This window comes from Jaculus jaculus, chromosome 12 (genome assembly GCF_020740685.1).
Source record: "Jaculus jaculus isolate mJacJac1 chromosome 12, mJacJac1.mat.Y.cur, whole genome shotgun sequence".
NCBI lineage: Eukaryota > Metazoa > Chordata > Mammalia > Rodentia > Dipodidae > Jaculus > Jaculus jaculus.
This window is the reverse complement of record NC_059113.1, coordinates 9213712-9241019: the sequence shown is the minus strand read 5'-3', so window position 1 is coordinate 9241019 and position 27308 is coordinate 9213712. Positions and strand designations below refer to the sequence as shown.

The 27308-nt window shown below is 44.2% G+C and overlaps 1 protein-coding gene across 5 annotated transcripts in view; it reads left to right on the top strand.

Moving 5' to 3' along the window:
• Positions 1 to 27308, top strand: part of Csgalnact1 (chondroitin sulfate N-acetylgalactosaminyltransferase 1) — a 176197-nt gene that overhangs the window by 105724 nt on the left and 43165 nt on the right. For all 5 annotated transcript variants that reach the window (XM_045131866.1, XM_045131863.1, XM_045131865.1 and 2 more), the window contains one exon: positions 25340 to 25556. In XM_045131866.1, coding sequence (XP_044987801.1) covers positions 25340 to 25556 — 217 coding nt within the window. The remainder of the gene's footprint in view (positions 1 to 25339; positions 25557 to 27308) is intronic.

The following is a 27308-nucleotide window of genomic DNA, read 5'->3' as shown; positions in this document are numbered from 1 at the left end:
TGTTATTTATTGTTAAGCTTTGGGAGGAGGTCAATTTTATAGCCTCAGAGTTGTTTTTTTTTTTTTCCAGTACTCTGGAGAAGTTTGTGCTCACTGTTAAGTTTTCACACCTCATTGCCTCATAGTTGATTTTCTCTGATATTTCATTGACTAGTGGACAGTTCATTTCTCTTTCTGGACTAATCTCCAAAATACCCCTTAACACAAACAAAATTAAACATCTTAGTGAAGAAATTAGATTCTGATCTAACCCTTTGTTCATGTTACAATAATCAGTGGTTACAATGAAAATAAATACAATGAAAGTGCATTGTATTTATTTTATTTTTATAAAATTTATTCATTTATTGGCAAGCACAGAGAGATAGAAGGGAGTCAGACAGAGAGACAATGGGCATGCCAGGGCCTCCAGCCACTGCAAACAAATTCCAGGCACACATGTGCCCCTTTTGCATATGGCTTACGTGGGTCCTGGGGAACTGAACCTGGGTCCTTTGGCTTCACAGGCAAATGCCTTCATCACTAAGCCATCTCTGCAGCCCTATTTTAGTTTATTTTTTAATTTAGCAGTTTTTTGGCATACAGAGATTTGGATATAATTCACTCAGGCATTTTCAAAGACAATTTATTTCTGTTGATGCCCATCCCCTCATGTCCCTAACTCCCTTCTCCCCACAAGAACCCTCCCTCAATACCTTCCCCATTCTCTTTCCATCTCACGTGTATCCTTTCTCCCTTCCCTCACGCCTCTTCCAGATCAGCTTTTCATCCTCACTTTTGGTTATGGTTCAACTTTCACAGACTTTACTCTTATCTATCTCCCTTGCTATACACATTTATAATCATTGCAAGCTAAGCCCCGCACACCAGAGAAAATATGTGGTTTTAGTCTTTCTGAGTCTGTATCACGTCACTGGATATGATTCCTTCCAAGTCCAGTTGTTTTTTGTTTTGTTTTGTTTTTGTTTTCGCCAATTCCATGGCTTAATATTTGGTACTGCTGAACAGAGTTCCACTGTGCACGTGTACCACATGAGCACGTGTACCACATGAGCACGTGTACCACATGTGCACGTGTACCACATGAGCACGTGTACCACATGAGCACGTGTACCACATGAGCACGTGTACCACATGTGCACGTGTACCACTGTGCACTGCCTGCTCACCTGTTCACAGTCGTCTCAGCTGCTGCCAGTTCTTATCTCCCATAAGCAGAGCAGCAATGAACATGTGTTGCCAATGCCTCTGTAGTAGAGAGGTTTAGTGGAGTCCTTCAGGTATGTGCCCAAGAATGGATCTCATGGGAATTCCAGTTCTATTTGTTTGTTTATTTATTTACTTATTTAAGAGAGAGAGAGAGAAAGTAGGCACACCAGGGACTCTAGCCACTGCAAATGAACTCCAGATGCTTGTGCCACCTTGTGCATCTGGCTTTATATGGGTACTGGGGAATTGAACCAAGGTCCTTTGACTTCACAGGCAAGCGCCTTAACCACCAAGCCATCTCTGCAGCCCTCTAGTTCAATTTTTTTGAGAAACTGCTATGCTGATTTCCATAATGGTTATATTATTTTACATTCCCACCGACGGTAGATGAGGCTTCCTCTTTCTGTGTCCTCACCAGTATTTGTAGTCTGTTTTCTTGACAATAGCTATTCTGACTGGTGTAAGTTGGTATCTCAAAACTGTTTTGATTTGCATTTTCTTGTTGGGTAGGGATGTTGAACATTTGTTAAAGTACTTACTGGCCACTTGTGTTCCTTCTTTTGTGAACTGTCTATTCATTTGATTAGCCCATTTGGTTATTGAAAATATTTTTGGCATTAAATTCTTAAGTGCATAGTATATTAATCACATTTTTGTTACAGAGTATTTGTTTGAATGAGAAGGTGCTCAGGAAGGCTGTGATAAAGAGATTTTGGATTTAGGATAAATATCAGTATCCATTTGCATTTATTTCAACACCTCCTGGAATGTGTTTTGTTTTGTTTTCTTGGATAATTTTTTGAACTCTCAATGCTATTTGGAAACCCTAAGCCACACTGGAGTCCAAGAGTCCAGCGGTATCATGAACCCTCTGGTGTTTTTCTAACTAGAATTCCCCAGTGAGAGACACATGGTTTAGGAAAGTTGCCCCATGGGTACTTCTATGCTGAGAAGCACTTTGAGAAGCAGACCTACCTGTCCCAGTTGGATACTTTAATGGCTCACAGGAGACTTCAGGGCCATGGCTTCTCACCTACTGGGGTTCATCAATAGTTGGCCTTTCAGAGCCTAGCCATGTTGCTCCTGGAAGTCTACATCATTCTTATTGACTTTCCACCCATCATGTTGATTGCTGCTAGATTCCAGTTTTTCTGTCTCACCTCTTCTTCTTTTATTATTATTTATTTGAGAGAGATAAGGACACAGGGAGAGAGAGAGAGAGAGAGAGGGAAGGAGAGAGAGAGAAAAAAATGGGTATGCCAGGGCCTCCAGCCACTACAAACAAACTCCAGACACATGCACCACCTTATGTATTTGGCTTACGTGGGTACTGATTGAACTGAGGTCCTTTGGCTTTGCAGGCAAGCACCTTAACTGCTAAGCCATCTCTCCAGCCCTCACCTGTTCTTCTTAACTGGAGGCTCCACCATGATTTTGACATGTGGTGACCCTCTCCTGCTCTGTGGGCTGTGTTCTGAGACTGGCCTGTCTGTCATGGAGACAAAATGTTCAGAATACTTTAGATAAATCCTGTTTGACTAAGAAAATGGTAGTAAAAGATGACTGTTCTTTTATTTCTATACTGCTAGGCTGTGAAATGTTCTTGTTGGGATGTTGGTTGGAGTAAAAAGTGTTTGTCTTTCTAAAAGCAACACTTTGTTTTAGAATACTAACAAGACCAATGAGTCTCTGGGGTAGAGTCTGAGCAAATGTTAAGGCAAAAGCTTTTAGGAATAAAATTTAAGCTTTTTAGAGTTGCCATTTGGAGAAAACATTGAGGTAATCCCTCAAAAGGGAGTGATGTATAAAAGTGCAAGTTGACACCTGAATGTAGGTTAAATCTCTTCTCCAAAATTAATGGATAAAAGATTTCTTTTTGCCGTTGCTTCTTGACAGGAAACACAGTAAATCCTGGGTCCTTTTATACTGGCTTTAAGCAATAGGGTTGCATTTTTTTCTGTTATACTTCCTTCAACGATTATTGATTTCTGACTGTGTGCCTGTCCCAGTCATTAGGGATCCAGGAGTGAAACTCTCAGAAAGCCTGGCTCTTGGAGTATATGATTGCTTTTCTAATTGCAATGACAAAATACCTGGCAAAGACAAGAGAAGGGAAGGCTTATTTTATCTCATGAGTTCATGGAATTTCAGGAAGGCATGGTGATAAGAGTGGACTAGTATTATCAAGTTAATGTGAGGCAGCTGGTTATGTCATGGTGACCCACCAGAAAGCAAGGAGTGGGAACAGAATCAGACATGGGTACAACCTCCAAAGGCCTTCCCTTAGTGGCCAAAGTCCATCAGTTGGGCTTCTGTGTCCCAGGGAAAGTACCTTCCCAAATAGCGTCACTGAAAACCAGAATGTTCAGTGTCCTGTGGGTGGGGGTGATGGAGCTTTTCAGAGTCCTACCCCAGAACATAGAGTTGGTGGAAGGTATTGCCTATAACCATAGAAGTCAGGTCACATAGACTGAGAAAAGCAAAGCTCTTTGTAGAGGAAAAACATAAAGGAGTTTAAGAGATGTGAGGGTGCTGGGGACAGTATTACAATCTTTATTTAAATTATTTAATTTGTTTATTTATTTGAATGAAAGAGAGAAAGAGGCAGATCGAGAGAGAGAATGGGGGCACAAGGGCATCTAGTCACTGCAAATGAACTCCAGATGCATGTGCCCCCTTGTGCATCTGGCTTACATGGGTCCTGGGAAATCAAACCAGGGTCCTTAGGCTTCACAGGCAAGCACCTTAACCACTAAGCCATTTCTGCAGCCCAATATTACATTCTTAAGTGAGACGCGCCAGACTGGGCTTCATTGAGAAGTTGACATCTAAGCAAGAACTTGAAGACCGTGGGAGTGGGTCCTTCATGTGTCTGCAAGGAAGACATTTCTGGATGGGAAGAATGACTGCTCGACAAGTTCTGGGCAGGGGTGTGGCTGCCACGCTAGATGGAAGGTGACATGTGCCAGTGTGCTAGAGTAGGGATCTAGGGAGAGGAGAGGTGGAGGGCCAATCAGGGACATGGGGAGGACCACACCATGTGGCTTTGGAGGCCTGAAGGGGTTGTTGTTTCTACTGTCAGTGAGAGGAACGTTCTGGTTGGTGTTAAGAGAAAGGATAGCAAGATCTGACTTCAGACTGTGTTGAGAATTGACTATGCGGACAGAGGGTAGATGCAGAGACCCTAGGAGGTGGCTTGGACGGGTACCTGGCCACAACCAGTTTTAGTGTGGGAGCAGAGGGGGTGTTTAGAAGGGGTTGAGGTGTTTTTCTACCTATTGAGTAGCTGTAGTATGTAGAAAAATTACGTTGCCTCCAGGCCTGCGAGCAATGTCCAACTCTTACCAAGGGAAGGTGTTTCATCTTGGACAGCTCCATCATTTCTAGCTTTTCACATAAAATGGGTTTGGTACATGCTTGTTAGTTTAATCTCTGAATCACTTTGGGGAAGCAAAGTTTTTATTTTTTATTGATTGATTGATTGCTTTGGTTTATTGAGGTAGGGTTTCACTCTAGCTCGGGCCAACCTGGAATTCACTATGGAGTCTCAGGATGGCCTCGAGCTCAAAGTGATCCTCCTACCTCTACCTCCTGCGTGCTGGGATTAAAGGCGTGCACCACCACGCCTGGCTTGGAAGCAAAGTTTTAAGGATGTAAAGCACTGTACACTTACCTTACACCAGTACATTTGTTTTTTGTGCTTTAGCTACTGTGCTGGCCATTGAGGCCATCGGAGTGATAGCACACTCTTGACTGTACCATTGTGACTATAAGCATACATGGTTGTGTGTGTGCATGTGTGTGTGTGAGTGTGCTCATGCCATGTCCTCCAGGTGGAGGTCAGAGAACCTCGGATGTTGGTTCTCGCCCTCCACCTTGTTTGCTACAGGGCCTCTTACTGTTTACCGCCACATTCGCTAGGCTAGCTGTTCCATGAGCTTCAGGAGATTTCCTTTCTCTTACTGTCATGTGGTAGGTGTGCTGCTATTGAAGACACTCATGCTTCTGCACCTGGCTTGATGTGGGTGAGCTCCTGGCTTTGGTACTTACATTTGCTCTGCCAGCGATTGGTCTGCGGCACCCTCTCCCCTGCTCCATGCTTGTGATTGGGATTCCCTTTCTCCAGAGATTCTCTATGATTTTCACAGGTGTGCCCTACACTATAATTTTGGGGTTTAGAAGTGTATATATATATATATATATATATATATATATATATATATTTTTTTTTTTTTGGTTTTACAAGGTAGGGTCTCACTCTAGCCCAGTCTGTCCTGGAATTCACTATGTATTCTCAAGGTGGCCTCGAACTCATGGTGATCCTCCTACCTCTGCTCCCAAGTGCTGGGATGATGAAGATGTTGTCAGCCAGAGACCTGTGACGTTTATTTTCTAAACTATATAGCAGTCGTTGAGATCAAACCCTTCCACAGGTGGTTTTTTAAATAACGTTTCTTTAATTGTTTGTATTATCCCATTGGGTATTTACCCATTTGAAGAACCTCAGGTATAGACAAAAAGAAAATAAGGGGGGCTGGAGAAATGGCTCAGCAGTTAAGCTTTCCCGTGTAGCCTAAGGACCCAACTTTGATTCCCCAGGACCCACATGCACGCATCTGGAGTCCACTTGCTGTGGCTAAAGGCCCTGGCATGCCCATTCTCTCAAATAAATTTAAAAAAATTAAATTCAATTAATGTTTTTTTAAAGAAGAAAAAAGATGCAAACCTTACTGTTGTTGGAAAAATGCTACATCTAGATACATGAAAATAATAACAAAACACAGGTGTGTAAGAGACTGACTGAAGACAGACACTCAAAGGCAGAGGTTACATGGACACAAAGCTCTGAGGGGATGAGAAGAAGTCTAATAGTTTGGCAATACTAGCCAATCAGGCTGGGTCAAGTAACTAATTGCCACCAGAAAGAGTATGTTTTCATTAGCCACATATGAGTAGTCACCTTAGAAGGCTAAAGTTTGATTAAATACAGCCTTTGGAAATTGGAAAAAGTATTTCAGCATGTTTCCAGCACTGGGGAACATTTTATGTACTTGTGCAGACAACTGACCTGCTGCAAATCAAGGGTTTTGCTAAGTGCATGGGCCCACACTTCTTCCCTTGAGTAAGAGACCCAGAACTGCAGCTGTGAAGTGGGGGGCTACACTGATCTTGCCTGCAGTGCAAACTTGCTGTGTGAAGAATTTAGAGTGACTTCATTGGAACTAATGTTTCTTTCTCTTTCTGCCCATATTGTTCTTGTTGGCTCTAACTGCAAAGCATGCTTTCCTAGGGTAAGCTTGATGGGTTTGTGAAGCAAAAGAAACAAGACCTGTTTCTAAATACACATTTAGCACAAGACTCCAGATCCCAGAGCCCCGGAGAATTAGACTTGCTCAGGATGCTTCAGCACCTGGGCCCCAGGCTTTGCTTTTGTGCAGTATGATCTTCATATTCAAAATTTAAGTGTGGAGGCAACTGAAATATGCATGGCTGGTGTTATTTATAATTCAAACCTAAGATAAGCGGACCTTATTGAGAAGTGTTATTCTGGAGTTCGGTCTGCTACAAAGAGGGATCTGTCAACCCACTGCTTTTTTTAAAAAAAAATACATAATCCCAGTGTGCAGGGGTTGGGGGTAAAGGTCTCTCCTAAAGTGAGGTATTCATTGCCCCTCGGAGCAGAACCTTAATCTGAGACAAGAAATATGGTGTTTTGGTCAGCTCCTTGTTACTGGGACAACCAGACATACTTTATGGGAGGAATTGGTTTAGTTCAGGCTTACAGATCTAGGCAAAGTTCCATCAATGGCAGGAGAAGCTGGCTCCCTTCCACAGGTCCAAGCAGAGAAAAAACACCAAACAGTCAAGCACCACAAGCAAACAGAATCCTCCAGAGTTCAAACTGCTCTCTCCACATCTTTGAGCTATGATCAAGATCGGGCCCCCAAACCCACCTTAGAGTTGGACCCGCCCCCAGCTACTCCAGCCAGGCACTGGAGACTGAAGCAGGAAGCTTAACCTTAATCAAAACCGCCTGAGGCTATGGGAGACATACATTTGCATTCAAACTACCACAAAGGGCTTTCTTTTCCGTCCTTGTTGTCTCACAGCTTCTGAAGGTACTTAGTGAGGAACACTGACCATCCGGGACTTAGGTATCTACAGCAGCATGAAGATCCCTTAATTTTAGGTAGTTACCTGGCTAGAAAAGGAATTATGACACTCTTCTGGTGGCACTAAAATTTTTCACAGACTTTTTAATCCCATAGTTAAAACATAATACATGGAGAAGAATAAGACACAACTAATGAGAAAGTAAAGTGCTGTCCATATTTTAGAGTATAATAATGGATAAAAACCAGCTGAGCTGTATCACATTATTAACACTGATAGAACCACACAGAAAAGCAGCCAGCGAGGCCTTGAGACGAGTGGCCGTAGGGTGGTACCTTTAAGAGCCTGGTTCTCACCATGGACTAAGAGTTCTAGTCACCAAGTGACATCTTGCCCTCACTTAATGCTTGGAGGCTCAACTTTCAGTTGGTGGAGCAGTTTGGGAATGTTGTGGAACCTTTGGGGAATGGAGCCTTGCTGGAGGAAGTATGTCACTGTGGGTAGGCGTTGTGGAATCACAGCCCTGCCCCAGTTATACTCATGATTCCTGCTTCCACCCTGCTGATGTGAGGATGTGATGCCTGGCTGTCAGCTCCTGACATGCTTTCCCCGTCGTGATGAAGCTTCCCTTCAAAGCTGCAAGCCAGACATAAACTGTTTCCTTCCATCAGCTACTTCTGGTCAGGCAAATTATCCAAGGAGCAAGATAGTCTGCTAAGAGAGCACGCTCAACGAAGGGACAGACACTGTTTGTTTCAAAATGCGCCTTCCTGGGGCTTTGTGTTGGTGACAGCTGCCAAGACTCCTCAGGTACATGAACACATGGGACCCTGCTCTCAGAAGACAGTTTCACCCAAGTTATCCACATGAATCCCTGCCCTGAAGTGTGTTCCTTCCTCATGCCTGCCAGCTCCATCTCCTCACATCATAATAACCCACATCTCATAATAGACATCACTCATAAAACCATTTATACTTTGAGGTTTTAAATTAACATTCTGCCATCAAGTCAGACTTTCCAGCATTTCCTCTATATGATCGTCTCATAGAAATTCCCATCAGCTGAATATTAAAAACCTAACATGACAAGGATTTTATGTCGGGGGAAACTAGAGCCTAAGACCATTATTGTTACACACAAAAGGAAAAATGCAGAATGCATTTGCAGATGCCTCTAAGGAGAATAATGAATGCAGAGATCTGGATGCACTTCTTGATTTCAATGCTGTTTATGCCTGTTTCATTTGAATACTAGCCTTCATAGGTCAAATGTTCCTGTCACATGAGGCCTTGGCAACATTAACACTGCTTTGCCGACGCAGTCCACAGTAATAGAGCAATTTGGTGGAAGAGAAAGGGGAGGCATTATTTTTGCCATTGCTTAACTGCTAGACTTGCTTTGAAGAGTTAGAATATGTTACTGGCCAAGTCCCAGTACCCCAGACTGCCTGGAAGTGAGTTTGCCTGCATATGGAAGTCACTAGATTATGGAAGCACTGAATTCATAGTCTTTGAAGCAATGCCTTCCAACGTTAGCTGCACTTTACAGCCTCCTGGGGAGCCAGGGCCATACTGTGAAGTAATTAAATCAGAATCTGTGTTAGCGGGGACAGGGTATCAATGTTTTTAAAGCTCCCCAGGTGACTCCACTGACCAGACACAGTTGTGAACTGCTACTTAAAAAAATTTACCAGATGTAGAGTTGGAAAACCATACAGTTTATAGTGCCTGAGCCTGTGAATGTCAGGGAAGTGGAGACCTGGAAACCATCAAACATCATGAAATACAGTTGATCATGTCTGTTTAACAAGTACACGGCTTCAGACCATTTTAGCTGGGGGGAAGAAGGACTGAAGTCTTTCTAACATCCTAAAATAATATTTTAGCTGACACTTATCAAGGGCTTCAGATATTTTGTGCACTAAGTGCTACATAGATCTATAGCTCAGTTCTAGAAATTGCCGTATAAGATAGCTATTTTATTAGGAATTTTTTATTATTAGGTGTGAGAACATAGAAACAAAGAATCATTCCATGCCCAAGATTAACCAGCTGGGATTTGAACCCTGTACTTGCTGAGGGCTCGTGTTTCATGACTTTCCCATGAAAAGAGAGAATGTCAAGCATTGTTTCATGCAACACATATTTTCTAAGTAAGCACAGTGCTGTGCCAAACAGGGCTCTCGGGTGTCCAGGCACATTTTTTCACACTTTTGCTCTTATGAATTAGGGGTGCTTTGCAGGCAACATGCCCATGGACTCAGAGACAGAAATGTAATTTAAAATTATTGTTTAAAATAATTAGTTTGGGCATATGTCCTACTATATAGCCGAGGATGACCTTGAACATCTAGTCCTTCTGCCTTCATCTCCCAAGTGCTTAGATTGCAGCTATGCATCACCCATTGCAGTTTTATGTGGTGTTGGGGATAGAACTCAGGACTTTATACATGCTAGACAAGCACTCTAACAACCAAAATATATCCCCAGCCCCAAAATCAACTCTTCTAAATTTTGTATAGAAAATTAACTATTCAGTTAAGTGCATGGATATATGTAGTGTGTGTGTGTGTGTGTGTGTGTGTGTGTGTGTGTGTGTGTGTGTATGTGTGTGTGTGTGTATTAATTTCCTTTATGGCTACCTTTTTGACCCATGAGTTATTTAAAAGTATGCTGTTTAGGTGCTGAGGAGATGGTTCAATGGTTAAAGGCACTTGCTTGCAAAGCCTGCTAGTATGGATTCAATTCCTCAACACCCATGCAAAAAGCTGCTTGCAGGCCAAACTCATTTGCAGAAGCAAGAAACCATGTCTTAAAGATGGGGCACAAACAACTCCTCTGGCTTCCACACATGTGTGCCCATACACATAATAAATAAATATGTAGAATTTTTTCTGTCCTTCTGTTTGGGGTTTCGTGTGTGTGTTATGTGTATATGCAAGTTGGTATGCATGTGAGCTCACATGTGTTGGTGTAGAGGCCAGAGATTGACTTTGAGGATCTTTCTCGATGGCTGTCTTTATTTTACTGAGGTGGGATCCCCTAGCTGAGCTCTCAGTTCGCTAACTGAGCTAATAAACTAGTCACCCGGTCCCAGAGAGTCTGTTCATGATGCCTGCATGCTAGGATAACAAGTGCCTTCCATGCCCACGCAGCGTTTGTGTGGGTACTGGGGCATCTAAATTCTGGTCTTCAGCACACGTTTTATCCATGGAACCATCTCCCAGCCTTCTGCTCTGGGTTTCTGATAGGACACTGTTGTGATCAGATAATACATGATTTATATTTCCATTCTTTAAAAATTGTTGATTTGTTTTACGGCCCAAGTCGTAGTTCCCAGAGTGCCTGAAGACGTGTCTAACATGCTGTTTGGTGGCAAGGCATTTTTCAAATGTTGGTTGGTCCTATTGGTCAGCTGGGATGCTCCCGTCTCCTGAGCCCTTCCTCACTTGGTGCCCGCCGGTTCCATCCGCTGCTGAGAGGGTGGTGATGTTCCCAGGCATGACTGTGCTCTTGTATATTTCTTCTTCCGGTTCTGGAGCATCAACCGGGATTCTTTGGCTTTACAGGCAAATGCCTTAACCGCAAAGCCATCTCTCCAGGCCCATGCATTGATCTTTTTTTTTTTTTAATTATTTATTTATTTATTTGAGAGCGACAGACACAGAGAGAAAGACAGATAGAGGGAGAGAGAGAATGGGCGTGCCAGGGCTTCCAGCCTCTGCAAACGAACTCCAGACGCGTGCGCCCCCTTGTGCATCTGGCTAACGTGGGACCTGGGGAACCGAGCCTCGAACCAGGGTCCTTAGGCATCACAGGCAAGCGCTTAACCGCTATGCCATCTCTCCAGCCCTGATCTTTTTATTATTTTAAAAAACATAAATTTTGTCTGCCTCTACTAACTTCCTTTAGTCTAAAGTTTATTCTATATGTTAATTTAACCACTCTGACTTTTAAAAAATAAGTGTTTTATGACATATTGTCCTGCAATACCTTTTTTCTAAAATACCTGTGTCACTGGATTTGAAGTAAGTTTCTTATAATCAACCTGTAGTTGGGATATATTTTATTTTTTAATCCAGTGTGCCTCTCTTCCTTTTTATTGGTACGTTTATACCATTTATAATGAAAATAATTATTGCTATGTTAGAATTTATGTATCTCAGGTCAACTAACTACATAAATAAAAAGCATGTTTTGAGATCTCCCCAAGAGATTCAAATAAAAATACCTGTCAATGGAAACTTGACCAAAGAACCGTCTTTGCTGTTGATCTCTAGCCAGAGTGTGAGTTCAGTATTAATCTTCACTAAAGCAATTGTGGCCAGGCTTAACTGTGTGGATTGTTGGAGGGGGAGGGATATAAAAGCCTTTTTAGAAAAGTCTTTGAGGTTAATGTTTTAGCATTTTCAGTTGATGTTATATATTGAAAATAGATCTCATAGGCAGTACCTTAAAAATTGAATTTTGTTATTGTTAAATGTCATCTTGAGTAAAATATTAAATATGCCAATGCTGACACTATAACACTATTTACAAAACAGTAAAAAATTTAACCATAATAAGAGTAAGAACCTCTAGGTTCCCAGTGGGCATGTTTAAAGAATCAGTAATTGGATCCTACTTTCTATTATCTTTTTTAAAAATTTAGCTGTGCGTGGTGGCGCACGCCTTTAATCCCAGCACTAGGGAAGCAGAGGTAGGAGGATTGCAGTTAGTTCGAGGCCACCCTGAGACTATAGAGTGAATTTCAGGTCAACCTGAGCTAGAGTGAGATGCTGCTTTGAAAAACAAAAAGATAAAAATTAAAAAAATTAAGAATATGCTTTGTATGGACACATCATGAGTTAGTATCATCATTTCCCTCCCTCCTGCCCCCAGCAGCTGAGGGCCCACATCAGTGGTCTTGCTGGTATTCACCAGGGGCTTATGGGTTATGCATTGTGAAAGCAAAAGTCAGTCATTGGGGAGGGGGGCAATGCCTCTGGTATGCCCTCCCGAACTGTGGCCCTTACAGTCTTTCCACCTCCTCTTCTGCAAAATTCCCTGAGCTGTGGTGGGTGTGTTTTAGGTCTACTTCAATGCTGAGCTCTCAGGAGCTCTGGATTCCTGCTTTGGTACGTGTTGAGCATCCTCGGCATCTGTCTCCTTCACCCTGGCGCAGACTGTCAGGCTGGCAATGGAGGTGGCACTTTGTTCAACTCCCCAAGTCCTCTGTGGTTTCACGTGGGCCTCGGCTGCAGTGCAAGGGCTGGATTCCCTCCTCTAGCCTCGCTACCTTCTGGAAAGGAACAGATTCTCTAATGGAGAATGAAGCCAGCATAGTTAAATGCAGTAAGATTTATTAATTTAGAGAGATTTTGATGTATGTAGCCCTTATTTTGGCTAAAGACTAGTGGGAGCTTATCACTGGAGACCGTAATCTTGGTTTCCATGGGATTCTGACCTGGTTCCCAGTTCTAACTATGGGTTCCTTTCCACTGTGCAGACCTCTTAGCCAGTCAGAAAGCCATTGGTTATCCACAAAGGATGCGTGCCACCATCGCACAAGTGAGTACACCTTTTCAGGCTGGTTGCTTTGAGTAGCTGTGACCCCTGCTTGCTCACCACGTTGTTGGCCACTTCCCACCAGTAGTCCATGTAGTACCTTATAGCACCAAATGGGATAGTTATCTGGGGACTGGCTCCTGGTTACTCAGAGTTCTATGTCGGCAGCATATGGTGTCTTCAGCAATAGGGTCTTACCTTTTTATCTCAGGTGGATAATCAAGTGCTTTGACCGAAGCCCGTCTTGTTTGAGAGACCTCGTGGGTCTCTCCGATCAACAGCTCAATGTGAGTAGCAGCCAGTTTCTGGTCCTGGGGGTTACAGGCCAGGGTCAAGTATCTTAAGGTCTGGTTTCACCCCACCCTCTCCAGGCCCCTTCGTACCAGATGACCCATCATACTGCCATGCAGACTTACGTCTTTTAGTCATCTATCAAAAAGAAAGGTTTCCATGGTGCCAGTTCATTTCAGGTTTCGTTCTGTGGTTATTTGCCCGTGACCTCCCACTTTCTAGCGTTTTTAATGCCAACGCAGCAAGGAGGTGTGCTTGCTCTAGAGTCCTGACCCGTGTGGCTGAGAGCAGTGGGGCATTCAGTGAGTCGTGGGCACATCGGAACGGCAGGGTGATAATAGGAATGGTGATTATTACTGCAATGGCTAACACCACTCAACTTCTTGTCCAGCTATGCACATTTCATACTTACTGATTTATTTAATCTTCACAATAGCCCTAAGAAGGAGGAAATGTGACTTTTCATATCTGGAGAACAATGAAATTGATTTCAGTGAAATAGATAATACATTAGTATTTTCTCTTTCTTTTCAAGGATAAGTCTTAACACTGACTTATCTGACACCCTTTGAAAGTGAGTTAGCTTTTTTTTTTTTTTTTTTTTGCCCAAGATAGGGTCTCACTCTAGCCCAGACTAACCTGAAATTCACTATGTAGTCTCAGGGTGGCCTCCAACTCTCGGCGATCCTCCTAACTGCCTCCTGAGTACTAGGGTTAAAGGCATAAGCCACCACATCCAGCTTAAAGTGGGTTAGCATTTTGAATCATCTTCATGTCTTTTCTAGACTCAAAAGTCAGTTTGGAAGATAAAAGAAGAATACATGAGTTATAAACATCCTTTTATGGTAAAGTTAATCTACCTGGAAAGAGCATAACTATGATTTTGATGTCAAATTCATGATCATATGCCCATCCTCTGTAAATGTATCAAGTATAACAGGGAGTAAGTTACATATGTAAATTCTCCCAAGGCCTGTATTCACCCGCCTGTAGCAGGGAATGTCTTACCTCTTTGGGTTAAAGCCAAGATAATATTCATGAACATAATTTGAAAAAAAAAAAGAAAAAGAGACCCAAGTCAAGGGAAGTGAAATGTTCGGTTAGGTTGTTGATTTTCTATTTTGATGGCAAGTTGGTTAGATAGGACAAGGTCAATATGAGCCAAAGATAATAGCTTTGTCACACATCCTTTCCGTCTTTGATCTTTTAACTCCGGCTTGTCGCTACTGCCTGTATCTTACGTTTCCTGTACTTCCCCAGCATCCTGAGTAGATGCTCCACTGTGTTTGACAGGAAATCTTGGCGGCTGTTTGGAAGTGGCCGAGATAAAGACCCACTGGCTTCCCTTGCTCAGATGTTGATTCCGGAATCCCAGCAGAACCGCCTACTGTTTTCACTTCTACCTTCGCAATGGGACTCCTTAAACTCTAGTTAGTCTGGGTCCTCGTCATCAGCTATAATTTCTAATCACTTTTTTTTTAAAAAACTAAGGCTGTAGAGAAGTTGTGGAGATGGCTAAGAGGTTAAAGGCTCTTGCTTGAAAAGCCTGCTGACCCAGGTTCAGTTTTACACACACACACACACACACACACACACACGTGCACACACGGAAATAGAAAAAAAAATAAAAATAAAGCTGTAGAAGGAGATGGATCTTCCGTTTCTTCATAAGAAATGCATAACTCTCAAATAATAGAAACGAAGATTAAAAACACAAAGATCTTAGGGTCTTACATAGCCTGTTGTGTATGTCTGGACAACTGAAGCAATGAGATCAAAATGTGAAAATGCCCAATTTCCAGGACAGTCATCTCCTTAGCCCATGTTTTTCCTGGAATGGGTTAAACTAAAACATCCTCAGAATCCATTCCCTCCCCTTCCCTTCTGTTACTGTTTCTTTGATCACTTTCTTACTATTGTTTTCCATGTGCACTTTGGCCCTTCCCTGTTCTGGAACTCTGCCTTTCCTTGGACTTTCCTGGTGTCCTCCGCATCCTGGACCCCACAGTGTATTCCTTTTTCCTCTCGCTTTGCATCGCGGGACTCCCACGCTCTTCACACCTGTGAAGTTCCTCCTAGCTCAGGGAGACACCCTCCGGCCCGCTCCTCTACCAGTGCATTTCTCGCTGGGAAACGTCCCCTAAGCCGTGTGTGCGGGTGTCAGGGCGGCGTGCACTCTCCTCCCAGCTACGTGTGTCTTGCTTTTCCCACACGCCCACCTTCCTTCCTCAGCTCCACCACCCATCCCAGCTCCACCACACTTCCTCAGCTCCACCACCCATCCCAGTTCCACCACCCTTCCTCAGCTCCACCACCCTTCCTCAGCTCCACCACCCATCCCAGCTCCACCACCCATCCCAGCTCCACCACCCATCCCAGCTCCACCACCCTTCCTCAGCTCCACCTCCCTTCCTCAGCTCCACCACCCTTCCTCAGCTCCACCACCCTTCCTCAGCTCCACCTCCCTTCCTCAGCTCCACCACCCTTCCTCAGCTCCACCACCCTTCCTCAGCTCCACCACCCTTCCTCAGCTCCACCACCCTTCCTCAGCTCCACCACCCTTCCTCAGCTCCACCACCCATCCCAGCTCCACCACCCTTCCTCAGCTCCACCTCCCTTCCTCAGCTCCACCTCCCTTCCTCAGCTCCACCACCCTTCCTCAGCTACACCACCCTTCCTCAGCTCCACCACCCTTCCTCAGCTCCACCACCCTTCCTCGGCTCCACCTCCCTTCCTCAGCTCCACCTCCCTTCCTCAGCTCCACCTCCCTTCCTCAGCTCCACCACCCTTCCTCAGCTCCACCTCCCTTCCTCAGCTCCACCACCCTTCCTCAGCTCCACCACCCTTCCTCAGCTCCACCACCCTTCCTCAGCTCCACCACCCTTCCTCAGCTCCACCTCCCTTCCTCAGCTCCACCACCCTTCCTCAGCTCCACCACCCATCCCAGCTCCACCACCCTTCCTCAGCTCCACCACCCTTCCTCAGCTCCACCACCCATCCCAGCTCCACCACCCTTCCTCAGCTCCACCACCCTTCCTCAGCTCAACCTCCCTTCCTCAGCTCCACCACCCTTCCTCAGCTCCACCATCCCATCCCAGCTGTCACCATTCCTGCCCTTTCAAAGCCCATTATAACATTCTTAATTCCTCACTCTGCTGCCCCAACATCTGAACCTCTTTTCGACCTGCTTTGGGGTCAGGATGATTTTCCCTGTCCACACTATGCCCTTCTCTGGGCTATAGATTCCATCTTCCTCTCACATCCTCATTTCATCAAGGAGCCCTCATTGTCTATTCTGTTTGTTCCTTCCTCTCAACATAAGAAGTTGTTTCTCTGTGTATCTTTGTGGGGTGTATGTGTGTGTGTGCGCGCGCGTGCATATGGAGACCAGAGGACAGTCTTGGGTGTCAGTCTTCAGGTACACTGTGTATCTCTTTTTATTCTTTTAGACTTACTTATTTATTTATTTATTGGTTTTTCAAGGTAGGGTCTCACTGTAGCTCAGGCTGACCTGGAATTCACTATGTAGTGTCAGGGTGGCCTTGAACTCATGGCAGTCCTCCTACCTCTGCCTCCCAAGTGCTGGGTAAATTCATTATTTCTAAATTTATTTATTTTATTTATTTGGGGGGGGGACAGATAGAAAGAATGGGCATGCAAAGGTCTTCATCCACTGTAAACAAACTCCAGACGTATGTACCACCTTGTGCATCTGGCTTACGTGGGTCTTGGGGAATCAAACCTGGGTCCTTTGGTTTTGCAGGCAAATGCCTCAACTGATAAGCCATCCCTCCAGTGTCTTTTTAATTTTATTTAAATTTTTAAATTTATTTATGAGAGAGAGAGAGAATGGGTACAACAGAGACTCTAGTCACTGCAAAATCCAGATACGTGTGCTACCCTGTACATCTGGCTTACGTGGGTTGCGGGTGCTTAGGCTTTGCAGGCAGACTCCTTAACTACTAAGCCTTCTTTACAGCCCTATGTATCTCTTTGGGACAGAGTTTCTTACTGGTTTTATCAATTAGTCCAGACCAGCTGTCTTGTGAGTTCCAGCAGTCCCTGTCTTCCCTTTCCCACTGCTGGGATGGTAGGCATGTGCCACTAAGCCCAGCATTTTACGTGGGCTCTGGTTATCAAATTCAAGTCAGCATGCTTCCAGAGGAAGTTCTTACCAATGGAGCTCCCTCCCGGGCCTTCCACCTGTCATCTCAAAGACACTTTTTCACGTTTGTCACTTCCTCGAGCTTCTGTCGTGTATTCTTATTCTCTGTTTAGTCAAGAGCATTCTCTTTCTTTACTGTCTCTTCTGCACAACTATTCGCCGGGTTGTGGAAGCAGAGCCTTGGTGTTTGGGGAGCTGACCTGCCAGTGGAGGGAGAGTAGTGAGCAAGCAGGTGGGTGAAGCCATTCAGAGAGAGCGCAGTGAAGAAAGGAGGACGAGCTTATGCGGACGGACGAGGTGGCAGAGCGGCTGGAGTGGGCGTAGGGGGCGACGTGGAGGAGGCCACTGTGGGGAGGTAGCTTTTGAGTTGAGACCCTGCATAGTGAGAAGGCTCTAGCAATGCTTAAACTTGGGGGAAAGATACCCCAGGCCGAGGGAAGAAGAGAACAAAGGTCTTGAGGCAAGAATACACATAGCAGTTGTGAGGAGATGAAAGTAACTCAGCCCTCTACTTTCACCGTAGTTCTTATCCGCATTTGAATCAAATACAGACTGGCTGGCTTGTAGGCCTGCCATGTCCCTAAAGCCATGGTTAGCATGCCCTCTTGTGACTGCCTTCTTGTCTCATTCACAAGGCCAACTTTGCCCACACCTTATGCACTGTTGAGCAAGCCCTGTCTCTCACCTCTGATCTCCCTGATGTTGGGGCCTTCTGCCTCTGGGCATCCTGTCATTGAGACTTGGCAGCCTCTTTTGCAGATCCATAAGCTCTGTGACCGAAGGGTTGCATAACCCAGTCTCCATCCTAGGTTCTCACCTCTGTCATTGTATCTATCCATCATTCCATCCATGCATCTTGAAGTGACCAATAATAAACATGTATATTCTATTACAGAATGTGATATTTTGATCCTTGTATGCATATGGATTCAATTAAGCTAATTAATATGCTCAGCACCTCACTAGTTTATCTTGTGTGTGTGTGTGTGTGTGTGCATGTGTTGACGGCATTAAAAATCCTATTTTAACAATGTTGTACTATATGTTATGATTGATCATGGTCACTATACACAGCACTAGGTCACTAAAACTTCTCTAGTCTGAGACTTCATACAAGTTGACACTCACCTTCCCTTTTCCCATCCCTTCCCATCTTCTTGCCCATGGGAATCACCATCCTGCTGTCTGCCCCTATGAATTACTGATGTAGATACCATGAGTGAATATTTGCAACATGTGTCTTTCTGCGTTGACTGACTTTACTTAGCATCACCATCTCCAGCTACATCCATGTCGTCACAAATGATAGAATTTCTTCCTTTTAAAGGCTGAATAGTACTCTATTTTGTATGTAACACACTCCACATATTTTTATCCACTCATCCATTGGAAGACATTGATTCTGCTTCTGCATCTTGGCTTTGTGAACATTGTCTCAATGATGTGAGCGAAGACAGCTCTTGGACATACTAGGCTCCTTCTTGATCTAAAGACTCTTGTTGGCTGATTTGTCTATACCTGCAGCTCTAATTTATATGGTGAGCATTCCCAAACCAATATGCCTTTACCAAGCCTATCTGGTGACCTCAAACCTACTCACCCACTGCTCAAGTCAGCATGTCAAAGCATCACTCAAAGCCCTTTCTTTCCCCGTAGCTAGAATCATACTACATACCTTACCTGCCTCCACCCCTGTGCCGGTCACAAACTAGCTACTTCCCAGTCTCTCTCCCTCATCATAGTGCCATTTCCTGTTACCCCAGATGGCTCCCTCCTCATTGTTCCTGATCTCATTCCTTGTCATCCACCCATGCTCTGCACCGCTGGGAAGGGATTATCCAAAGATCTCATCTCTTATACCAGACTGGCTCCGCTGTGGTCCAAGACAACGGCACACCTTCCAGGATGACGTGGCATGGCCCTCCTGGACTCCCCAGCTTCCCTCCCACACTTACCTGCCTCTTGCCCTTTAGCCTTGCTTGACTGTTTCAGGTCTGCCTAACACAACAAGCTTGTTATGTTGTCACTATCTTATGCTGTTATCTCTCTTCAGCATGCCCTCTGTGAATTTGTAGTCATAAATTACTCTCTTAGTCTCCAAGCTGGTGACACATCGGTCAGACTGTCCGTGCCCTCCGCCAGCTGGACATGCCCGCCCCCTTCAGAAGCTCTTATGCCTCGGCTGGTCCCGCTGTGTGCTTATCATAATACTTTTACTTATGTTGCTTACCTGCACATCTAGGTTGAAATCAGAAGCCAAGTTCTTGCATGCCTCCATCTTGAGAGTTCTATTACAGAACATGATCCATGGTAAGTAATATCCATCAGAAAGGCCATTAAATATAAAACTGACATTTGAATATGAACTATGTGAGGCTGAGAGGCCCATTGAAAGGAGCCCAGCCTGCTGCAACACCAAATTGCCACAGGCCTTCATTTTCTGCTTAGTGCCCAATACCTGACAGCCTTCGTAACCTGGCGAGCACATTGCGGTTCTGTAGGCATGACGAAGTGAAAAACAGCTCTATGTGAATGAGGTTCTCAGAAAATGTTGTTAGACTGAGACCCAGCTATTAGACTTATCTTTTTGGCTCTAGGAGATGAATAGCACACAGCAAATGAGATATATAGGCCTGAGAAAAAGATGAATTGTGAATTTCCCCAGCAAGTACATCAGTCAGTGAAAACACGTTTTATCAAGTGAAAGAATCTTTTAATGAAAGCGGGGATGAAGATAAACTTGAGTCAGGGTATGCTCAGAAGCTGCTGCGGGCTGTGTGTGTGTGGTACAAGGGATGGTAAGGAATATTCCAAGGTCCAGCGAAGGAGGCAGAGCCCCACGGTGGGTACCTTGTTACCGTTTTCTGAGTGGAGCCAGGACTTCCCTGTGCCCTGGGATGCAGGCCATTTCCTGCTTCTCCGTCCCAGCGGCCATGGGCTTCTCCTTTACCTGCAGAAACAGAGCCAAGAGACAGCTGCAGCACAGTGATGTCTCATTTGTCTACTTAGTCTGCAAATGACATATGTTCTCTGAGCAGAATTTTCTAGATAATTGAAGGAATAAATAGCAAAAGGAAAAAAAATATTATTTTAGAATAAAATCATTCTCAGGCACTTACCTATTTTTCTTTCTGAATATAATATGCTGTTCTAGAAACACAGAGAAAAAAAAAGGTTCATTCTCACAGTGATGTCTTCACAGGGATGGGTTCTTACAGGAAATGAACCTGGATATCTATATTTTTAAAAATAAAATGTTCTGCCTGGTCCTCTACTTTCAGTTTACAACTATTTACTACTGTCAGCATTTCTGCCCATGCAGATTTTTCCCCCCAAATAGTCACCTCTCCACATTGACAGTTTTTTGTACATTCACCAAGTCCACCATAGGCCATAAAGATTTTTAAAAACTTACAGGTGCTTTGAACATGTTTAATGTCAGTATTTCCTAAAAAATAACAACCAATTCTGTGAAATGTGCTTTGTATTTGGTACTTATTAGAAGTGATTTAGAGTATACCGGGAACTGTATGCAGATTATATGCAAATACTATGTCATTTAATGTAAAGGATTTGAGCACCTTCCTCTGACATTAGAATTCCATTGGGATACTAAGCCCATTCCCTTGGTGACACTGAAAACTCTACTCTTATTTTACTTGTGAATGGCAACCTTGTTTCCTCATTAAAATTACACTTGTCAACATTTACTCTTTCCATGGGGGGGGGGAATCATATAGCTCACTTAGCAGCTGTAAAAATTATTCGATAAAGGGGACTACACACACACACACACACAACACATGTACACACACGAGTCTCACTGGTAGGTAACTGAGCCACGTACAGTGCGTTTTACCACAAGCTTTGCTGTGTATTCTGCTGTCTCAGATGATGTTTTCCACATCCTGCTTGCCAGCGTTGCATATGAAGAGCGACTCTAGGGGCAGCCCTCCAGCAGGACTGTGGCCCAGGCAGCCATTTACAAGCAAGCTGAGGCAGATCGGAGACAGCAGCTCTGGGTGGCAGATGCCCATCAGTCTGGACTAGATGATCTCCAAGGTCCTTGTATATTCTCAGGTGCTAGAAAAGTAGTTCTGAAAATGAACACTTAAAGACTGCCAGATAAAAGTGTCAGAAAGGGTCAAGAGTCATCTTGGATTGCAAATGTGATAGGAATTGATAGGTAGAGATTGAGCTGTTTGTGTGCGGCCGGTGGGGGTGAGGGGGAGGAGAAAGCATAAGATCTTTCCAGAGAACAGTGTGCTGGGAAAATATACATACCGTAAAAATGACCATCACGGACCAGCTCAGGAATGTTAAGCATGTTCACATACGGCCATCACAATGCTGCATCCTCAGGATATTTATGTCATCCCTGATAAAAACTCTGGGGCTTGGGAAGTAGTTTTGTGGTAGATTGCTTGTCATATATATACATAATCTTGGGTATATCCCCAGTGCTACAAAAGAAACTACTCCATACCCATTAGCCACATAACCCCCCCTCCCATTCCCTGAGCCCCTGGTCACCTCCATTCTATGTTCTATGACTTAAACTACTCTGAGAACTTCATATAGGTGAAATTATGTGATGTTTGCCATTGTGCGGCCCTAAAAACCCATCCTTGTTGCGGCGCGTGGCAGAATATTTCTTTTTTAAGTTGCGTAATATTCTATTGTATGAATGTACCACGTTTTCTTTGCTCACATTAGTGTTTCTGTCTGAACTGTGCCAAATGACATGGCTGTGAACACGTGGCTGGCTTTTGAGGAACTGCCAGGCTGTTTTCCACAGCAGCTGTGCTGCTTCACATCCACCAGCAGTGAGCGAGGACCCCCGCTTCTCCACGGGGAGGTGTGGGTGCGTGTGCTCAGTGGAAACCACTTTGCCCGCAGCGCAGACCTCACCTGAGCCAATAAATGACGAGATGTCCGGTCTTGAGGCCATTCTGATGGCCATTGGAAGCTGGCAAGGGCTAGAGCTGGATAAGAGTAGTGCTACCAAAGGCAGCTCAATGGCCACAAGGACACCTGCGGTGTGAGTTGGAGGCTGGAACGTTGGTCAACCTTTGATTGCAGCTAGCTATCCAGCTGGGACACGGACTCCCTGTGGAAAGGTTGAAAGGCCGGGGTGAATGTAGAGACGATGAACAGGGATGGGTGGGACTCTCGAGAGTGCAGATAGTGTTACACATGGGAGACTCGAGGGCTCAGGCAGCCCTGTGAAGCTTAGCTGCATCTGGTGTGCATTTGTGTTGAGTGAGGGTAAAGAGTGGTACATTACTTCTCCATCCATCATCCTGGTTTCCAAAGTAAGGACAGCACATAGACAGAGAAGCAGGCCGGGTTAGCTCCTGGACTGCAAAAGGAATAGGCTTTGCCTCAGGGCTGGGGATTAGCCTCGGTAATAGAAAACTCTCCCAGCATCAAGAGATCCTGCGTTGCCATCTCTATCACTAGAGAGGAAGAAAGGGAGAGTGGTGGGGAGAGAGAGACAGGCGGACTGACTGCCCTATAGAACTGTGTTCCCAGAGATGTTCCCAGTCAGCACTGGGTCCCACAGTACACCCCTGAGTAAGAGAGACAGGAATGAAGATGCCGCCGCCGGCAGCCAAAACACTGAACTCAGTAAGGCAAGCATCGGTGGAGGAAAAGAAGGGAATGCAGATGCCAGTGAGTTGTCTGAGAAAAATCTAAGCTCACTGCAGTCTCATCTAGATATTTAAATTGCATAGTAAGACAATGAAGCCGGGCGTGGTGGCGCACACCTTTAATCCCCGCTCTGGGGAGGCAGAGGTAGGAGGATCGCTGGACGTTCAAGGCCACCCTGAGACTACATAGTGAATTCCAGGTCAGCCTGGGGCTAAAATGAGACCCTACCACACACCAAAAAAAAAAAAAAAAAGAAAGAAAGAAAGGAGAAAAGAAAATGATAGCTATTTTAAAATATTGTAAGAAACAGATCCTTTATCTTAGGTGACTGCTGTCCAGAAATGTTTCAGATTTTGTAGTTTTTTTTTACAATTGGGAACATTTGCATACATGTTTTTTTCCAGATGAAGCAGAAATTATGAAATCTAAAATGCTGTAAAATTCAAAACTATGTAAGCATCATGTCTGTGCACAAGCTTTGGATTTCATATTTTCCAATTAGAGATGCTCAACCTGCTCAGCAGAGGCGTTTGCGTAGCACAGCTGGTCTGGTTTGGCATGTGCTATGACACCTTGCAGGCTAAACCACTCTTGCCTCGGAGTGCTCCTGTTCCACCTTCTCCCCATTCCTCTGTGTCCCCATGTCGAAGGTGCCTGAAGAAGGAGCTGTCCCCTATGTCAGCAGAAGACCTCCTGCGAGAGCCTTCTCTGGGCAGGTGTGCAAGGGTGGGTGCTTGCCCATGGTGGCTGGGTGGTAGGTGTGGGTTTTGGTGAGCCATCGTAAGAGGGTTTTAAATAACTTACATTGCAGATGGCATGATTCTAAACATAAGTGACCTGAAAGACTCCACCCCCCAAAAAAGAGAAAAACTCCTAGATGTGAAAAATTCTTTCAGCAAAGTGGTAGGATATAAAATCAACATATGAAAATCAGTAACCTCGTGTATACCAATGACAATCATGGAAAAAGAAATCAGGGAAGCAGTACCACATACAAAAGCTACCAAAAAAAAAAAAAATTAAATATATTGGAATGTCCCTAACAAAAGAAGTGAAAGAGCTGTACAATGAAGATGTCAAAGCACTGAAGAAAGAAATTGAGGGCATGGGAAGATGAAAAGACCTCCCATGCTCATGGATTGGGAGAATCGATATTGTGAAAACTGCTATCTTATTAAAAGCAATATATAGATGCCATGCAATTCTAATCAAAATTCCAACAATATTCTTCACAAAGTTAGAAAAAAAAAGTCCCAAAATTCATATGGAAGTACAGAAGGCCTCAAATAGCCAGAAATATCCTCAGCCATGGTAATAAAAAGACAATGACACTGGCACAAAAGCAGACACACAGATCTATGGGATAGGCTAACCCAGGTCCAAGCACTAGTAGTGACAGCCACCTGATCTTTGATGAAGGGGTCAAAAATGCACACTGGAGAAATTGCAGTATCTTCAGCAAGTGGTGTTGGAGAAACTGGATATCCACATTGGAAGGATGAATCTAGATTCACTTCTCTCACCCTCCATGAAAATCAACTCCAAGTAGATCAAGGAACTCACTAACAGTCATGAAATTCTTAAAATGACTAGAAGAAAAAATTGGGAGAACACTCTTAAGACTCAGGTGTAGGTAAAGACTCTGAATAAGACCCCAGTAGCCCAGGGAGTTAGACAAATACTGAACCATTGGATCTCATGAAACTAAAGAGCTCTTGTACAGATAAGAAAATTATGTACAGAGTCAATAGACAACCTAAGAATGGGAGAAAATCTTCACCAGCTATTCATCTGACAAACGTTTAATAGGGAGAATATATAAAGAACTCAAAACACTAAGCCATACAAAAAGACAAGAACCCATGCCAAAAACAAAATGGGCAAGTTTTCAAAAGAAGAAATATAAATGGTCCATAAACACCTAAAACATGAAATTAAGAGATGTGAAATCAGATTTAGATGACATAATTAAAATAATTAGGTGGCCTATGGAGAAATAGGCTACAAAGTTGATGTAACAACCATTTAAATGCATAGTATGTGGGCAACAGTGAGAAAGACTTTCCTGATGGGAGACTATCATGCCTGAAAGCAAGAACTACCCCAAATGCACAGCGTGGGACTACTGTCACACTGGGCTGACGTGGGGACCACAGACGCAGCTATGAAGGCTTTGTAAGTGTGACCTTTAAGCTGATGGAATTTTGATTTCTGTTGGCATGCTAATTACATTTTGAGTTTTCAAATCATTATTGGATGTGACTTAATACTAATTTTTCAAGACATTTTGAGGTAGATCATGTTGATAAAAATGGCTCCCGTTTTTAAAACTGTTTTTCCTGGTCTTTCCGTTCCCAGGGATCTACCGAACAGAAAAAGATAAAGGCACTTTGTATGAGCTCACCTTCAAAGGGGACCACAAACACGAATTCAAACGCCTTGTCCTATTTCGACCATTTGGCCCTATCATGAAAGTGAAACAAGAAAAACTCAACATGGCTCACACGCTTATCAACGTTATAGTCCCCCTGGCAAGAAGAGTGGACAAGTTCCGGCAATTCATGCAGAATTTCAGGTTGGTTTGTTTGCACGTGATGTTTATGGTGCATGTTAAACCTCTGATGTCATTTCCCACCATCATCTTCGTTTCTCTACAAAGTGCAAAGGCCCGTTCTCTCTGTGCGCTCCACCCTGGGTTCTCCATACGAAGTTTACTGTTTGTTTCTGCCTTTCCCCAAGCAATTAGAAAACTCCTGAGAAGCGCACTTCCTTTCAGAAGTGAAAATAAGGCCACACAGGCGTTCCTTCCATTAGGACCTAGTGCATGTTATGTTCGCTTCTAATTTGAGGCGGAGCTCACATTTGGGAACAGCAAGAGCTGAGACTCTTAAAGGCAAGTCAGTGACATTCTAAATCTTTGGAGCAGGAGGAGCTGGCCTGTGGTGACAGGAGAATGGCCCGGGGCTAGGAGCGGCCAAGATGGGCTTCCTTTGTTATCCTGCTCCAGCTGCGGCTGGCGTAGGTTGGATCACAGTCTATTTTTTTGTTCTATGTTACATCCTCTTAGAGATAAAATTTGGAACCAAGCCAGGAAGGTTTCAAGGACTCATTTCTGTAGCTATTCACTAAGCCCAAGTGGACTTTTACTGTCACCTGAACTAGTGGAGTTTTTACGTGCACAACTTAAAACCCCTGACTGAGCAAAAGCGGATCTTGGCATCTTTCATATCTAAGTTAGCATTCTGTCTGAGGTTAACCAAGCACATGAGTTAGTCAGCTTCTCGTAGAGAAACCAGTTTATGGGGCTCGTGGCCGGGGAGATGACTCAGGGTTAAAGGCTCTTGCTTGCAAGTCTGCTGACCTGACTTTGATCCTCAGCACCCAGGTAAAGCCAGACAGAGAGTGGCGCATGTGTCTGCAATCCAGACACATCTATGCATTGGGAGGTGCAGCCAGGGGAAACCAGAAAATGGACAGTATTGTCTAACACACACACACACACACACACACACACACACACACGCAAATGCACATGGGGCTGGAGAGACAGCTCAGTTGGCAACATGCCTATCTTGCAAGCATGAAAACCTGAGTTTAATCCTCAGAACAATTGTAAAACGAGGCCAGCGTGGTGGCATGTGTTTGTAATCCCTGCTTTGGGGAGGGGCTTGCTAGCCAGCCAATGCAGCCTAATTAGCAAACTCCAGGTCAGTGAGAAACTCTATCTCCAGAAAGGTAGGTAGAGGTCCTGCGAAACAACACCGGAGGTTGTCCTCTGGCCTCCACACACATCTGCTTACATGAGCACACGCACCCACATACTCACACAGGTATGAACGTGCATACACACACATGCCCAAAACTGCACCCACGCACGTATGCATACAAATCTGAAGGCATGACATTTTGGTTTCCACTAGGCATGTGTTCATCATTGCATATACACAGGAAGTAAGAGTGGAAGACCGCTTCTCAGATAAGATGTTTTTATAGGGTGAGTGTGTGTGTGTGTGTGAGAGAGAGAGAGAGAGAGAGAGACTCCACTCATATGTGAAAGGTAAGAATCTGACACTTTCATGGAGAAAGGAGCTATTAACTCAGAGTCGGATGGAGCAAGAGACACTGGGCACAAAGACAGTCTAGTCTCCTAGAGCAAATGACAAGGGCTTGTAGAGAGGCTAAACGGAGCATTTTTACTAAGACCAAAGAGTTTCTGAGCATGTGGAGTGTCTGAAAAGGTGCAGTGTGGAGTACCTAAGGGGACCTAAGGGTGTTTAATTGCAGGAAAGAACATAGTAAAAATGTGATATTTCCAATCAGTCAAAAA